A 17,926-nucleotide genomic window follows, 5' to 3' on the forward strand; every position below is an offset into this window, starting at 1 on the left:
ATACTGATATACGGAGCCATGCCAGGGTCCAGCGTTGTAATCATGCTTTCTACCGAATGTTTTGTTTTATCGAGCACAGATTTCACCATAGGGTTCCCAGCCACACCCTGCACAGAACAAATTAACATGTGAATACACATTCTAAGCAAAAATCACTGTGACGGTGAAACAAACTTTAATTTTCCAATGCACTGCAGACCTATGCTTCTCTAAAGTGTAAGAAAAATAAGGTTATGGCAATGTCAAATCGCTATGAAATTTCAAAACACTTCCTCTCAACTTCTCTTTATCTCATTGTGGATTGACAGCAACCAACAGACCCCATTTCAAGCAGCACTGACCTTGAAAGTATGTTTATTGTATATAAGCATATGTGTATGCACATATGTTAATTTCATTTCTATGTAAACATATATTTTTACTTCATTTCATTATTAGTTATCTATATAAAAGACTAGGCAAAACTTGTCCATTAGGGTCCCAAATAAAGACTGTAATCAAGTGTTTCTCCAAAGACTCATATTTTGTTCCCTAATAGTAAAAACAATTTATCTTTACTTCCCAGAAAAATTACTTATTACTTTAATATATAATATTTTATATTCTATGAAAGTTTTCTTTTTTCCTACTTCCTATTTGTCTTGTTCCCAAACTCTCACTTTTAAAAAAGTCAGACCTATTCCTCTGAATTCTTAAAACCACACTAGTAGATAGAAAGAACCAGATCTGAGGAGTTCCTTTCATCTATGCTTCTCCCACAGTCAAACAGACTTAGAGGGAGCAATGCCTCCTGAGATGGCATCTGGTTAACAGGCCATGATTCCACCTGTCTCAACTACCATTAAACTAAGGTGATTCAAAACAAAAATGTCTTCATAACATTGATATTTAAGACTGTCAACTCATCTTATGCTGAACATTAGAAGAGTTATTTACAAAATCTGTACAGCTGAAATATTACAACTGGTAATTGACATGCGAACACAAGCTCTTAACAAGAAAAAGAAGTGATAGTTCCTACACAAAGAAAACGTTTAAAAAGCACAAAGTGATAGAAGCAAGCTTAGAAAAAATGCCATCTTTCTAATACATAAAGCTCAAATGCTGTAAATCAGCTTAACTACCTAACAATCAAAAAATATGTTTAACGTATAATCAAATTGCAACCAAACCCTCAGACTACTGAAGGGAACTTGATTGACAAAGTGACTTTGGAATCATTTAAGAAAGTGGTTAAGAAAAATAAATGGAAAATACCAGTACAGAAAAATTTTGAAGAGAAAAACAGAAAACTTATACAATCAAGTGCTGATCTGTCTTTAAGAGTGCAAAGACTGAGAACCCACCTTTCTATCTGACTCAACAGATACTCCGATCCCCACCTCAGCACAGAGTAGGCTTTCAATAAATATTAATGTAACAAACAGTTACAATTATTAAAATAGTCGGTACTGCTGCAAGGACAGGCAGAGCAGTGGAATAAAATACAGAGCCCACTAACTGACATTATCACACACAATTTAGTAACTAAGATGACGGTGACATATCAAATCACTGGGATATGATTTTAGAATACTCGATTAAGTGGTTGGGAAAAAAGTAAGTTTGATTTCCACCTCCATAATATATTAAAGTATCAGCTATATCAAATGGTATGGTAAAAAAAATACTGCCATAAGAAAATTAAAAGAAATCATAAAAAAACAATTATCAAAATGTAGTAGGTAAAGGTCATTTTTATCATTTAAAAAAACTCATATAAATGACTCCCAAAAATTTAGAAGATTTTGTGTCAATAAAGCATAATAAAGTTGAAATGTATGATAAAAATGGAGAATATGGCAATGTATGACAGCATAAAATAAAATATTAAGAGTTCTTATGAAGTCACTAAAGAAAGTAATCCCAATTCAAAACTGGGCAAAGAATATGAATACAGACTTCACAAAAGAAAAATACAAATGGTCAAAAATCACAGTTTAAAAAAAACTCAAATTCAGTAACAAAGTAATGTAAATTTAAACAAGGTATTATTTGCCTATCAAATTAGAAAATACTATATTTCAATTAATAATCACTTCTCGCAAGTGAAAGATCTTACAGCGGGGTGTTCTGTTATAATTTACCTGGAGAGCAATATATATCTGTAGTTTTTAAAATGTTCACACTGACATTTATTAGGAATTAACTCTGATAAAGCAGAGGTACACAAAGATTTGCATACAAGAGGCTCATCATAATTTTATTAATAAGAATTACAACCAGAAAAAGCCAATAACAGGTTAGTGAAATAAAACATGGGAAATAAATGCAATGAATAACATGCTGGGCAAAGTAGACTGAAGAATATTTTATGGCTGGGAAGATGTTCATGATCACTAAGTAAAGATACACGAAAGACACAAAATTGTGTCCACATGTCCCTACTCCACTTTGCTTTTAATTAAAGAGATATATCTACCTAGATATGCACATCCAGAAGACTAAGAGGAACTACAGAAAAAGAATAGTGAAAGTGAAAGGCACTCAGTCATGTTCGACTCTTTGCAACCCCATAGACTATACAGTCCATGGAATTCTCCAGGCCAGAATACTGGAGTGGGTAGCCTTTCCCTTCTCCAGGGGATCCTTCCCAACCCAGGAATCGAGCCCAGGTCTCCCGCATGGCAGGTGGAATCTTTACCAGCTGAGCCACAAGGGAAGCCCAAGAATACTGGAGTGGGTAGCCTATCCCTCCTCTAGCGGACCTTCTGGACCAAGGAATCAAACCGGGGTCTCCTGCATGGCAGGCAGATTCTTTACCAACTGAGCTATCAGGGAAGCCCAGAAAAAGTGTAATAAGACTAAAAAGATATTTTACAATGATTTTTCCTTATACTATTCTTTTTTATTTTCAAAATTCTCTTAAGTTTTATAATTAAAAACTTACACACGGTTTTTAAAGTAAATACCCCTTACCTTAATAAAACCCCAGAGTCCACCAGCTGAAGCTTCATCCTGACCTCTACCAATTCTAGGGTCTTCCTGCTCCTCTGGGAAAGTGATGGCTGATGTGGTTCCAGTTCCCTGTGCCACAGATGTCAAACCAGCTTGCTGAGTAATAGGAGTTGGCAAAATACCTAGTTAATGGCAAAAATGTTAACATATGTAATTTATTTCATAAAATATCTCCTATAAAAAAGATGCTACAACATATGAAATGAGTAGTTCAAAATAGCTTTAATCATGTTACTATACACTCAGGCATTTCAACACTGAGATATGAATTCAAAGAATCACCTAAATTATACAAACTCCAAAAAAGAAATTTCTTTCCTTCTTCTTAGGCTTATTATCTAGTGCCCTGAAAATGGACAAAAAAATATACCCAAAAGTACTTCATGTTTGCCCAATGTAGCACATGGACGCAAACAGCTACAGCCTGATTCTCCTTAAGGCATAAAAATAGCTGATGTAAGCACTCAAGCTCATTACACAAAATGAAAATAAAAATTAGTAAACATATCCATATACAATATTTTAACTAAAAAAGAAAATCCACATATACATACACATGGGTGTCATACCTGCACTCTGCAAAAATGTTTGTTAAAGTAGATAATCCAAATTGGATTAAAAAAAAAAATCACAACAAAGTTGTTTCTTTTCCTAAAATTAGAGAAACAATAGGAAGAATATGACAGGATGAAGTTTTAATACTGATTTCCAACAACCATTCCAGGGAAGCCAAAGAATAGCCATTTCTAGGTGTTCTTGACCTAGAAAATAAAATAGTCCGACACCACCAACTTACGGTACATACACTTACTTGATTTTGAACTTTTACATGGCTAAATAAAACTACTCCCTGGATTGTTCAGTTCTGATAATTTTTAAGTAAAGCTAAACTCAGACTTCACCTTGGTGTTTCTCTATAACCGCACAAAATGTTAGGACAAAATTTTGTAATTTTGTCTTACATTTCCCTTCCTTCGTGGCTCAGCTGGTAAAGAATCTGCCTGCAACGCAGACCTGGACTGGATCCCTGCATTGGGAAGATTCCCCTGGAGACGGGAAACGCTACCCACTTCAGCATTCTGGCCTGGAGAATTCCATGGACTGTACAGTCCATGGGGTCACAGAGTCAGACACAACTGAGCGACTTTTGCTTTCACATACTAACCATGTTCTAAGTTTTATATCATATAAAAATCATATATTAAGTAACGTCAATTTTATTTAAGCTCTGAAAATCAAAGGGAATAAAACATTCATGCAGAGTAACAAGAACCCTCCTTTACTGCTGCTAAGAAAGTAAAATGAATGGTGCAGCTGCTTTAGACAATAGTCTGATAGTTGTACTAAAGTCAGCAATTCTGACATGCATCCCAACAGCAGCACTATTTACATAAGCCAAGACACGGAAGCAACCTAAATGTCCATCAACAGATGATTCAATAGATGTGGTATATGTATACACAATGGGATATTACTCAGCCATAAAGAAAGAATGAAATAATGCCATTTGCAGCAACATGGATGAACCTAGAAATTATCATACTAAGTGAAGTAAATTAGACAAAGACAAATATCACGTTATTACTTATATGTGGAATTTAAAAACATGACGCAAATGAACTTATTCACAACACAAACTCACAGACATACTAAAAATTAAAAAATTGATGGTTATCAAAGGCGAAGAGGAGGGGATAAATTAGGAGTTTGGGATTAACAGAAAAACATTACTATATATATATAACAGATAAATAACAAGAACCTACTGTATAGCACAGGGAACTCTACTCAATATCTTGTAATAACCTATAATGGAAAAGAATCTGAAAAAGAATAGATATAGATATATGTATAACTGAGTAACTATGCTGTATACCTGAAACTAACACAATGTTAAAAGCAACTTTACTTCAATTTATTTAGAAAAAAAAATGAAGCCCTTCAGGAAAAAAAAAAAACTCAGCAATTCTGAACCTAGGTACATACTCAAGAGAAATGAAAACATTTCCATGTAAAACTTGCACACCAAGGTTCATAATAGCCATATTATGAAACTCACCATAGCCACAAAGTGGAAACAACCCAACAGTTTACCAACTGATGAATAAATAAAAACATGGTATATCCATACAATGGCATATAATCCAGTCCTAGAAAGGAAGAATGCTCTGACACCTGTTACAACACGGATGAATCTTGAAAACATCACACTAAGTGAAGGTGGCCTGTCACAAAAGACTACATATTAATACAAGTCCATTTATGTGAAATGTCCAAAACAAGCAAATCTACAGAGACAGAAAGTAGATTAGTGGTTCTGAGAACCATGAGGATTGGGAGATGTATGGAGTGACTGCTAACAGGTGTGCAGTTTCTTTGGGGGTGATTAAAAGGTTCTAAAATTGTGGTGATGGCTGCACAACTTGGTAAATATAGTAACAACTATTAAACTGTACACGTGAAAGTGAATTGTATGGGAATTACACCTCGATAAAGCTGTTTAAAAAAAAAACAAAAACAGATAATACATTCCCTATAGCCAGCCACCTGTTTCAAAGTGTCAATGAGAGAATACCTGTCACTGGAGGTGCAGAAAACGATGGCATCAGGGGTGTCTGTGGAGCTCTTCCTGCATGTCCCCTCGTAATGTCGTAAGTTGAGCCAACAGAGAACCCCGAAGTAGGAGGACCCGAAGGGGGTGCGGATAAGAGAGTGTTTGGGGCAGAGGTGGAAGGCGGGAAGTGGGATAGAGGAGGATGACTGAAGGCAGCAGCCGTAGGTGGAGAAGCAGGAGGTGGCAGAGAGGTAACGAGCGGAGGAACGGAAGGAACTGGTGAAGATGGCACAAAGGGCAAGGGTGCCGCAGGCTGCACAGGAGGCAGGGAAGGCTGCGGGGTGGAGTACACCTGAGGCGGCAGGCTCTGCACAGAGGAGGCGCTTGGAGAAGAGAAGGTGCTGGCTGCGGCTAGGAAAGAGGGGAGGGAAAATCACACGTCAGTGACATGCTTTTCACTTAGTTTTCAAAGTCTCTTATTACCATCTTGGGAAATTTTTAAATTTAACAGACCCTATTCCCAAGAGTTATCTTTAAATACATAATTAACAATACATGAGTATGACTGAGTGCAAATGACTTTCAATTCCCATCAGTAAAAGCAGACCTGCTGCTTATAAAATTAAGTTATGGTATTGCACATCTTTGTGTTTCTGTTTGTTTTGTTGTGCTTTTAATACAACAGACCTGCTTTTCATCTCTGCTAATACGAGCATAAAACCTCACAATTTAGGGCTCAAAAACTTTGGTCAGAAGGTTAATCTCCACGAAGTCACAGAACATTAGACAAAGCTAATGCGCTTTTTAGGATATTTCTGTCATAACAAAGATGATTTCTAGTTAATCTGAAAACAAAAAATAAAAATTAAAGCAAAACAAAGATGTTTTCTGCCTTTGGGCTTAAATAAAAAAGGCTATTTACCTTCATCCTGGCAAAGATTACAAAAGTTTTAATATATAGGCACACCTCACGTTATTTTGCTTCATTTTACAAATTGAAGGTTTGCAGCAAACCTTATGTCAAGCAAGTCTATCGGTGCCGTTTTACCTGGCAGCATTTGTTCTTTGTGTCTCTGTGTGACATTCTGGTACCACTCAAAATATTTCACATTTCACATTATTATTGTATTTGTTATGGTGATGCATGATCACTGATCTTTGGCACTGCAAAAAGATTACAACTTGCTGAATGCCCAGATGATAGCCAGCATTTTAAAGCAATGCTTTAGCAAAGTATGTAATTGAAGTGGGTACATTTTGAAGTGGGTACATTGTTTTCTTTTTAGACATAGGCATAATCTACTACACACTTAATAGACTACAGTATAGTGCAATCGTAATTTCTATATGCACTAGGAAATAAAAAAAATCATGTGACTTGCTTTACTGCAGTGTTCTGGAACTGAACTCACAGTATCTCTGAGGTATGTCTCTAGGCTTTTGTTAAAAGACTCTGAGAAAAGACGACAGTATCCTGACTCTCCTCAAAACCCACTGATGCTAGACAACTGCACATACCTAAAGGAGCCGGGGAGGAGGAGAGCGCAGCAGAAGCCAGGCCCCCAGAATTCGGTGGGGGGGTCCCAGGTGGTGTTGTCTCTATTCCACTTTCTTCCATCATTTTTCAATTTCAGTACAACTGTAAAAATATTAAAATGTAATAAAGATTACACAGTAATAAAAAGTATACTTTTAAACCTTGTATCAGTTCAGTTCAGTCGCTCAGTCGTGTGTCCAACTCTTTGCGACCCCATGAATCGCAGCACACCAGGCCTCCCTGTCCATCACCAACTCCCGGAGTTCACTCAGACTCACGTCCATCGAGTCAGTGATGCCATCCAGCCATCTCATCCTCTGTCATCCCCTTCTCCTCCTGCCCCCAATCCCTCCCAGCATCAGAGTCCTTTCCAATGAGTCAACTCTTTGCATGAGGTGGCCAAAGTACTGGAGTTTCAGCTTTAGCTTGTATAGTTAGCAAATAAAGCATTTAGAGAAGAGCTAACACCTATCCTTCTCAAACTCTTCAAAAAAAAAAAAAATTGTAGAGGGAGGAACACCCCCAAACTCATTCTATGAGGCCACCATCACTGATACCAAAACCAAGACATCACACAAAAAGGAAAATTACGGGCCAACATCACTGATGAACATGGACACGAAAATCCTCAACAGAATACTAGCAAACAGAATCCAACCACACATTAAAAGGATCACACACCATGATCAAGTGGGGTTTAATCCCAGGGATGGAAGAATTCTTCAATATATGCAAATCAATCAATGTGACACACAATATTAACAAATGGAAGGGCTAAATCATAGGAAAATCTCAATAGATGCAGAAAAAGCTTCCAACAAATTTCAATACCCATTTATTACAAAAACGCTTCAGAAAACGGGCACAGAGCAAACCTACCTTAACACAGTAAATGCCATATATGACAAATCCACAGCAAACATTATTCTCAACAGTGAAAAACTGAAAGCTTTTTCTCTAAACAAGACAAGGGTGCCCACTCTGGCCAATATTATTCAACATAGTTCGTTCTAGATGTCCTAGCCACAGAAATCAGAGAAGAGAAAGAAATAAAAGGAATACAAATTGGAAAAGAAGAAATAAAACTCACTGTGGATGACATGGTAGTGTACATGGAAAATCCTAAAGATGCCACCAGAAAACTACCAGAGCTAACCAATGAAGTTGCAGGGTACAAAATCAATACACAGAAATCTCCTGCATTTCCACTCACTAACAACGGAAGATCAGAAAGAGAAATTAAGAAAACAATCCCATTTACCATTGTAACAAAAAGAATAAAACACCTAGGAATAAACCTACCTGCAGAGACAGAAGACCTGTATGCAGAAAACTATAAGACCCTGATGAAAGAAATCAAAGACAACGCAAGCAGACGCAGAGCTGTACTAAGTTCTTCGTCTGAATAATCAATATTGTGAAAATGATTACATTATCCAAAGCAATCTACAGATTCAGTGCAATCCCTCTTAAACTACCAATGCCATTTTTCACAGAACTAGAACAAAAAATTTTTACAATTTGTATGAAAACACAAAAGACCCCGAACAGCCAAAGCAATCTTGAGAAAGAGTGAGCTAGAGTAATCAGGCTCCGTGACTTCAGACTGTACTCCAAAGCTGCACTAATCAAGACAATACAGTACTGGCACAAAAACAGAAATACAGTTCAATGTCTACAGATAACCTGAAGCACCAATGGGCACCTAATCTTTGACAAAGGAGGCAGGACGATACAATGGAGAAAAACAGCCTCTTCAGTAAGGGTGCTGGGAAAACTGGACAGCTACATGTAAAAGAATGAAATTAGAACATTTCCTAACACCATCAAAAAATAAACTCAAAATAGATTAAAAATCTAAATGCAAGTCTAGACACTATAAAATTCTTAAGAGGAAAACATAAAACATTCTGACATAAAATGCAGCTGGATCCTTTCTGACCCACCTCCTAAAAAAAAATAAAACCAAAAATAAACAAATGGGTCCTAATAAAACTTAGAAAGCTTTTACAAAGCAGGAAACCATAAACAAGATGAGAAGACATTCCTTAGAATGGGAGAAAGTATTTGCAAATGAAACAACGGACAAGGGATTAATCTCCAAAATATACAAGCAAATCATGTAGATCAATATCAAAAAAATTAACAGCCCAATCAAAAAATGGATGGAAGACCTAAATAGTCACTTCTTCAAAGAAGACACACAAATGTCTAATAAACACATAAAAAAGTGCTCAACATCATTTATTACTAGAGAAATGCAAATCAATACAATGAGATATTACCTCACAGCTGGTCAGAACGGCCATCATCAAAAAATCTACAAACAATAAATGCTGGAGAGGGTGTGAAGAAAAGGGAACCTTCGTACACTATGAGACTGTAAATTGATAGAGCTTCTAGCAGAACCGTATAGAGGGTCCTTAGAAAACTAAAAATAGAACTAACATATGATCCAGCAATCCCACCATTTGGGCACATACTCTTGAGAAAACCGTAATTCAAAATACACACGCACCCCAATGCTCACTGCAGCACCATTTACAACAGCCAGGACATGGAAGCAACCTAGATGGCCATCAACAGATGAATAGATAAAGAAGATGTAGGGATACATACACACAATGGAATATTACTCAGTCATAAAAAGGAACAAAACTGGGTCGGGGATAGACCCAAGTCTGTCATACAGAGTAAAGTCAGTTAGAAAGAGAAAAATATCCTGAATTAACACATATGTATGAAATCTAGAAAGATGGTACAGACGAGTCTGTTTGCAGGGTAGGAACAGGGATGCAGACACAGAGAAGAGACATGTGGGCATGGTGGTGGGGTGGGAAGAGGGCAAGGGGGAGATAAGCTGCAGAGCAGGACTGACTATACACACTTCCACATGTAGGACAGATAGGGAGGGGAGAGTGTAACACAGGGAACTCAGCTCAGGGCCCTGTGATGACCTACAGGGGAGGGCCTGGGGTAGGGGGGTGGGAAGGAGGTTTAAGGGGGAGGGGATATATGTATTCATAGAGCTGATCCACTTTGTTGTACAGCAGAAACTAACACAACATTGTAAAGCAACTACATGCCAATAAAATAAAAATTACATAGCTCAAATGTAAATAAATAACCAACAGAGAGATGTCTGTTTTTACTGTATACAATGCCACTTATTTCCAGGTGAAGGATTTGTCAAAATTTCTAAAAAAGTAGTCTGTGAGACTATTTAATGCACAAACAATCTGAGACATTTTCATACACCTACTTCATAATTGAGAAATAATTTTATGTTAGCTATGTAATTACCCAATATATTTCAAATAGTAAATTACTAATTTAATTTCTGCCACAGGAATGCATGTTAGATTTATATCTAGATTCCAGTCACTATTACTTCAAAAATATGTAAAGTATTTTTGAAACACTTCCTCCCTCCTCACTAAGCAGTGTACATGGGCTACTCCTGTTAACAGGCTACTCCACTTCCCAGGTGGCTCAGAGAAAAGAATCTACATGCCGATGCAGAAGATGTGGGTTCGATCCCTGGGTTGGGAAGATCCCCTAGAGAAGGAATAGGCGAGCCACTCCAGTATTCTTCCCTAGTCCCAGTTTTTCTTTGTTTACATTCTAAAAAGTACCCCCATAATGGTCAACCCACCTGCCAAGCCAAGAGAAACAGGTTTGATCTCTGGGTCAGGAAGATCTCCTAGAGAAGGAAATGGCAACCCACTCCAATATTCTTGTCTAGGAAATCCCATGGACAGGAGAGCCTGGCAGGCTAGTCTACCGGGTTGCAAGTCAGACATGACAGCAACTAAACAACATAATGGCTAAATGTTAGGTCTCAGCTTTTAGAAAAGTCAGGTTTTAGCAAAAGTGCCACGAGCATTTTTCCTAACAGACAAAAATGGATTACAAAATGTTAGAAAATTTCCTTAAAAATTACAAACTTTCAAGCCTGCTTCAAGTATAAAATCAGAACTTCTAAATACATCAAATACATTTTTGAAGTTTTTATTCATTTTACCAATATTCAGCGAAGGTCAACCACTTGCCAAGCACTACACTGGTGCCTCTGGAAATAAGAGGGTAAGCAAAAGCAAACAGGATACTTACAGTCCAGCCCAGGGGACAATCAATAACACCAACATACAGTGAACTGCAGCCTGAATGATGTGCTCTGAGGGCAAGAACAATTCTGTTCGCTAGAAAATGACTTTGACTTGGGGGTCAGAAAGGGATGATCAGGATTTAATTAGGAAAGGGAAAGAAGACAAGGAAGGTACATGCCAGGAAAAGTGACTATATAGAGTCAGAAAGGAACAGGAATGAGGATCACAGACCTGATGGGAGCCCAGACTGTACTGAGATTTACAAGCCATGTTAAAGAGTGGAATCTTCTAAGAGAAAGTCACTGTGGGGGCATTCAAACTAGGGATGATGTATTTGTCTTTTAACTTCTTTGAAGGAATTTCCGGCTCACAGAAGATGCCAATATAGAGCAGAGTTCATCAGTGCCCTAACCCAGCTCCTTCCAGTGACAGCATCCTACATAACTAGGGTTCAACCATAAAGTCTAGGAAATTAACTCTGGCACAATACGAGTAACTGAAGTATAAACCTTCTTTGGATTTCACCTGCTTTTATTTACATGTGTGAGTCTGTATGCAGTTCTATGACATTTCATCATATGCACTGACTCAGGGAGCCACCACCACAATCAGGACACAGAACTGTTCCATCTCCCCAAACAAACTCCCACATGCTGTTCCTTGGTTACACCCTCTCATCCGCCATACACCCTGACAAACAACTGTTCTCTATTTTCTCATTTCATGAATGTTACAAAAATAAAACCATACTGCATATAGCCTTCTGAAATTGGCTTTTTTCATGCAAAAGAGTGCTCTCAAGATCCATCCAAGCCGTTGGATGGATCGGCGGTTGGTTCTTTTTCATTGCTGAAAACTATGCCATTTTATAGATGTACCACTGTTTGATTATCCATTTATTTGCTGAAGGACATTTAGGCTGCTTTAGGCAATTCATATTTGTGTTTTGAAAACATTCCTCTGACCAAAGAATGCAGACCATGCCATAGGGCATCTACGTAGAACAGACACAGGGAGACCCTTAAGAAGGATACAGAAGTATTTCAAATAACATTCTAGACTAGTGATTCTCAAACAGGGAGTGGAGAGGGTGATTTGCCCCTCAGGGGTCATTTGGCAGTGTCTGAAGCTGGAAGAAGCACAAGGTGGAATCAAGATTACCAGGAGAAATATCAATAACCTCAGATGCAGATGACACCACCCTTAGGGCAGAAAGTGAAGAGGAACTCAAAAGCCTCCTGATGAAAGTGAAAGTGGAGAGTGAAAAAGTTGGCTTAAAGCTCAACATTCAGAAAACGAAGATCATGGCATCTGGTCCCATCACTTCATGGGAAATAAATGGGGAAACAGTGGAAACAGTGTCAGACTTTATTTTGGGGGGCTCCAAAATCACTGCGGATGACTGCAGTAATTTCATGACTGCAGTCATGAAATTAAAAGACGCTTACTCCTTGGAAGGAAAGTTATGACCAACCTAGATAGCATATTAAAAAACCAGAGGCATTACTTTGCCAACAAAGGTCCGTCTAGTCAAGGCTATGGTTTTTCCAGTAGTCATGTATGGATGTGAGAGTTGGACTGAAGAAAGCTGAGCGCTGAAGAATTGATGCTTTTGAACTGTGGTGTTGGAGAAGACTCTTGAAGAGTCCCTTGGACTGCAAGGAGATCCAACCAGTCCATTCTAAAGGAGATCAGTCCTGGGTGTTCTTTGGAAGGAATGATGGTAAAGCTGAAACTCCAGTACTTTGGCCACCTCATGCGAAGAGTTGACTCATTGGAAAAGACTCTGATGCTGGGAGGGATTGGGGCAGGAGGAGAAAGGGACGACAGAGGATGAGGTAGCTAGATGCCATCACTGACTCGATGGACTGAGTTTGAGTGAACTCCGGGAGGTGGTGATGGACAGGGAGGCCTGGCGTGCTACAATTCATGGGGTCGCCAAGAGTCGGACACGTCTGAGCGACTGAACTGAAGACATTTTTGTGGTTCAATGGTTAAGAATTTGCCTTCCAGTGCAGGGGTCGTCGGTTCGAACGCTGGTTGGAGAACTAAGATCACCACATGCGGCAGGGCAACTAAGCGTGCACGCTCCAACTGCTGAGCCCGCACGTTGCAACCAGAGAAACCCATTCACTGAAAAGAACGATCTCGCATGCCACAGCTAAGACCCAGTGTAGCCAAATAAATATTAAAAAAAAAAAAAAAACAATTAGAGAGTATTAGGGGCATCCAGTAGGTAAAAGCTGGGGATACAGCTAAAAATTCTACAATGCACAGGACAGTCCCCACAAGAATTATCTGGCCCCAAACACCAATAATGCCAAGGCTGAAAAACTTTGGTTTAGCCTAAAGTTATGACAGTGGAGATGGAGAAGAGTGGATAGACTCAGGAGATGTTTAAGTGGTAAGACCCAGCAACAGACCGGATATGGGGTCCAGAAAAGGGAGAGGCATGGCGTGCACACCTGGACAGATGGTGGTGCCATTCAATAAGATAAGGGACACTGGAGGACGTCAAAGTGCTGTCTGATGTTTTGGGAAAGAAGGGATTACAGAGTATTTAATATTGGACATGCCAAGTGCAAACTCCTTGAAACAACCAAGTACAGCTGACTTGTTTTGCAGCTCAGAAACCACATAAATGTGGGCTTCGTCAGTTCACTGATAATCTCTAAAGTCATGTGCTGAAAAGAGATAAACTGAGAAGACTAAGTGAAAAAAGAAGACGGCGCAACGAATCCTTAAAGAATAGCCAAGGAGGGGAAAAAAACACCTGCAGAGACCACAAAAACAGGCAAAACACCAGAAGGCAGCGGTGTCCAAAAACCAGAGAAGAGTGTTTCAAGGCAACGGTATCAAATGCTGCTGCTGCTGCTAAGTCGCTTCAGTAGTGTCCGACTCTGTGTGACCCCACAGACGGCAGCCCACCAGGCTCTCCCGTCCCTGGGATTCTCCAGGCAAGAACACTGGAGTGGGTTGCCAGGTCCTTCTCCAATGCAGGAAAGTGAAAAGTGAAAGTGAAATCGCTCAGTCGTGTCTGACTCTTCGCGACCCCATGGACTGCAGCCTACCAGGCTCCTCCATCCATGGGATTTCCCAGGCAAGAGTACTGGAGTGGGGTGCCATCGCCTTCTCTGATCAAATGCTGCAGAGAAGCCAAATAGGATGATATATGAAAAAGTGAACAGATTTCCCAAACTGGAGTTAAAACTTAGTGAGAGCTGTTTCCAAAATGGAGTGAAGATAGCAACCGGTTTCAACTGGACTGAGGTAGGAAGTAAAGCAAATACGTACAACACTTTTAAAAGTTTTGCTGTTGAGTGTAGATGAAAGATCTATGGGCAGGAAGTAGGAAGCAGAGATCCCAACAGGCAAAATCCTTTCATTCAACAACATCTACTTCTGCTTCATTGACTATGTTAAAGCCTTTGACTGTGTGGATGACAGTAAACTGGAAAATTCTTAAAGAGACAGAAATACCAGACCACCTTACCTGCCTCCTTAAAAATCTGTATGTAGGTCAAGAAGCAACAGTTAAAAGAGGATATGGAACAATGGACTGGTTCAAAATTGGGAAAGGAGTACGTCAAGGCTGTATATTGTCACCCTGTTTATTAAACTTATAAGCAGAGTACATCATGTGAAAGGCCCGGGCTGGATGAAGCAGAATTTGGAACTGAGATTGCTGAAAGAAATATCAAAATATCAAAAACCTCAGATGTATAGATGCCCTTCTACCCTAAGGGCAGAAAGTGAAAAGGAACTAAAGAGACTCTCGATGAGGGTGAAAGAGGAGAGTGAAAACGCTGGCTTAAAACTCAACATTCAAAAAACTAAGATCATAGCATCTGGTCCCATCACTTCATGGCAAATAGATGGGGGAAAAGTGAAAACAGTGGCAAATTTTATTTTCTTCAACTCCAAAATCACTGTGGAACAGTGACTGCAGCCATGAAATTAAAAGACATTTGCTCCTTGGAAGAAAAGCTATGATAAACCTAGACAGTGTATTAAAAAACAGAGACATCACTTTGCCAACAAAGGTCCGATAGTCAAAGCTATGATTTTTCCAGTAGTCATGTACAGATGTGAGAGATGGACCATAAAGAAGGCTGAATGCCGAGGAATTGATGCTTTTGAATCATGGTACCAGAGAATACTCTTGAGAGTCCCTTGGACAGCAAGGAGATCCAAACAGTCAATCCTAAAGGAAGTCAACCCTGAATATCCATTGGAAAGACTGATGCTGAAACTAAAGCTCCAATACTTTGGCCACCTGATGCAAACAGATGGCTCACTGGAAAAGACCCTGAGGCTAGGAAAGATTGAAGGCAGGAGGAGAAAGGGGTGAGCACAGAGGATGAGATGGATGGATGGCATTACTGATTCAATGGACATAGGTTTGAGCAAGCTCTGGGAGACAGTGAAGGACAGGGAAGCCTGGCATGCTGCAGTCCATGGGGTTGAAAAGAATTAGACATGACTCAGTGACTTAACAACAGATCAAAGGTAGATAATATGGGACAGAACCATCTTCTGGGGACTTTATTACTCCCTAACAAAGCTATCTCTTTTCATCTCATTTTTCCACTGGTTATTCATCTTCCTACTACAAATGCTACCAATCCTCAAAGTGATTTGTGGGAGTCAAATTTAAAGATAAACATTACTGAATGCACTTGCAAACGAACTTGTACAATGAATACAACCCATAAAATGGAATATTGGTCAATTTCTTTCTGTCTTTAAAAGCTAGACTGTTTGAGAACTAGCTTAACAACAATATTGGGTAAATCCTGGATTCATAAACAATGTGCTCAATAGTGTCTGACTCTTTGTGACCCTTGGACTGTAGCCTACCAGGCTCCTCTGTCCACGGAATTCTGCAGGCCAGAATTCTGCAGGCTAGCCATTTCCTCCTCCAGGGGATCTTGCCCACCCAGGGATCAAACCCAAGTCTTCTGTATGAGGATTCTTAACCATGGAGCCACCAGGGACTATAATACCATCTACAAAAGAAAAGTTACTGTGATAAAAGTAACAGGGAAATGTCAGAGTTGGGAGAGGTTCTAATGCTTAGTCTCAACACAAAAAGTATATTAATGTATCAGCATTAAAGAAAAAGTGATGGAAATGGGTTGGAAAACTGGGTCCGTTTCTGGATGCACTCTGCTCTTCCAATTTTCTTGTGCCCTGGATTTTCTCTTAAAGGTGGCTACTTATAAAGATGCAAGAGATGGACTACTGAACCTCTGATAAACATAAAATCTTATTAAAAACGATTACTACTGTTGATGTGCTACCGGTTCAAAAGATGCTCTCTACTACCCTTTAGTGAGCACTTCTGCAGGAAGGTCTGAGTTTTGTCTCTGCATTCCCAGTTCTGATCCCAAAAATAACTTCTATAAATGTTCACTGACCAAACAGCGGCTGTAAAGGAAAAAGACTGGAATGTCAAAATGTGTCATGTTCGAAGAAAGATACATGCTGTCTCTTAAGAACTACTTCCAACGACACTCTTAAACTGGACAAATTCTGCCAATCCAGGACACAGGCTATCCCTCAAATTTGCTCGAAGAAGGCCCCAGAAATGAACAAAGAGACAGCAGAGTGCAAAAGCCCTCCTGAGTGGCGCTAGGCATCTATGGGGGAACCCACTGTTAAAGAAGCTACTTTTTAGTGCCCACCCCCATTTGTTGACCCGGGAGTCTCCTAGGAGGGAGCGGCCTCCCCCCAAGCTCTGCCACGTCTCCAGGCGGGCTGGGCCGGGCCAAGGTCGCCTGCCTCCGGTCTCTCCCCTCTGGCCAGCGCGGTGGAAGGTGGAGCCAAATAGCCCGGGGGCGCCGGTGTGGGTCCGGGGAGTGGACCCTAGAACCTGCCAAGACCCCCGGGCCGCACTCTCCGCAAAATCCACAGCGGGAATGCTTGCTTCATGAAGCCTACCGGTGCCTGGGCTGAACTCTGGACGCTCCAACAGCGGGAGCCTGGACTGTACCAGTGAGGAGCTCTGAGCGACCCTCGCCTCCCGGCCCCGCCGGCCCGCCCACCTCGCAGGCAAGGCGCCCCTGGGCGCTGGTTTGGGCGCCTGAGCCCCATCCCGTCGCCCACATGCACCCGTATTGCTGCCGGACTAACGCTTACCTGCAGGCTCGAGATAGTGTCTGCGTGGCAATGAAAAGTGGAGGCTAGACAGGCTGGGTGTAAGACTACTGCTGTGAGAAGACGAGCAAGACGCAGGTAAGACCCTGCAGCGCGCGCGCCCGCCTCCAAGATGGCCACCGGAGGCGCCTGTCCCTGAGGCTGCCACGTCCCCGGCGCGCCGCCCCGCCCCGTGCTGAGTCCCGCCCCACGCCCCGCCCCCCAGAGCCCCGCCCCCAGAGGCCTCCGCCAGTTAAACCTGCTGGAGCACCTGGGTCCAAAGATCTTCGTGCAACCAGGGCGGGCGCTGCCCACTCCAGAAACACGACTGCCCTCCTTTCCAGTACTCAACCTCAGCATGCGAGAATGGAACCCTTGTTATTGGGTGTAGCTCACTTACTCTTACTTACTCACTTACTCCATGGCCGCCCCCAGGGAAGGCGATTACCTCCCCCCAACCCAAGGGCATGCCGCCTCCAGGCAACTTCGCTCCCAAAACAGACTTATCCTTTGTATTTTCAAAGATTTCTAGATAAGAGCGGTTGCTTCCGGAAAGAGAGAGAGCAGGGTGGCAGATACTATACTGATTTT

At 40.6% G+C, this 17,926-nt stretch overlaps 1 protein-coding gene across 1 annotated transcript in view; it reads right to left on the bottom strand.

Moving 5' to 3' along the window:
• PRRC1 (proline rich coiled-coil 1) overlaps positions 1–17,496 on the bottom strand; it is a 45,113-nt gene extending 27,617 nt beyond the window's left edge. Inside the window, exons 1-5 of the mRNA XM_005907539.3 lie at positions 17,339–17,496; positions 7,070–7,190; positions 5,573–5,962; positions 2,959–3,119; positions 5–107 (exon numbers count right to left, since the gene is read on the bottom strand). Of these exons, the coding sequence (XP_005907601.2) occupies positions 5–107; positions 2,959–3,119; positions 5,573–5,962; positions 7,070–7,172 (757 nt within the window). The 5' untranslated portion in view covers positions 7,173–7,190; positions 17,339–17,496. The remainder of the gene's footprint in view (positions 1–4; positions 108–2,958; positions 3,120–5,572; positions 5,963–7,069; positions 7,191–17,338) is intronic.
• Between the last annotated feature and the right edge of the window lie 430 nt (positions 17,497–17,926).

Source organism: Bos mutus, chromosome 7 (genome assembly GCF_027580195.1).
Source record: "Bos mutus isolate GX-2022 chromosome 7, NWIPB_WYAK_1.1, whole genome shotgun sequence".
In the NCBI taxonomy this organism is placed as follows: domain Eukaryota; kingdom Metazoa; phylum Chordata; class Mammalia; order Artiodactyla; family Bovidae; genus Bos; species Bos mutus.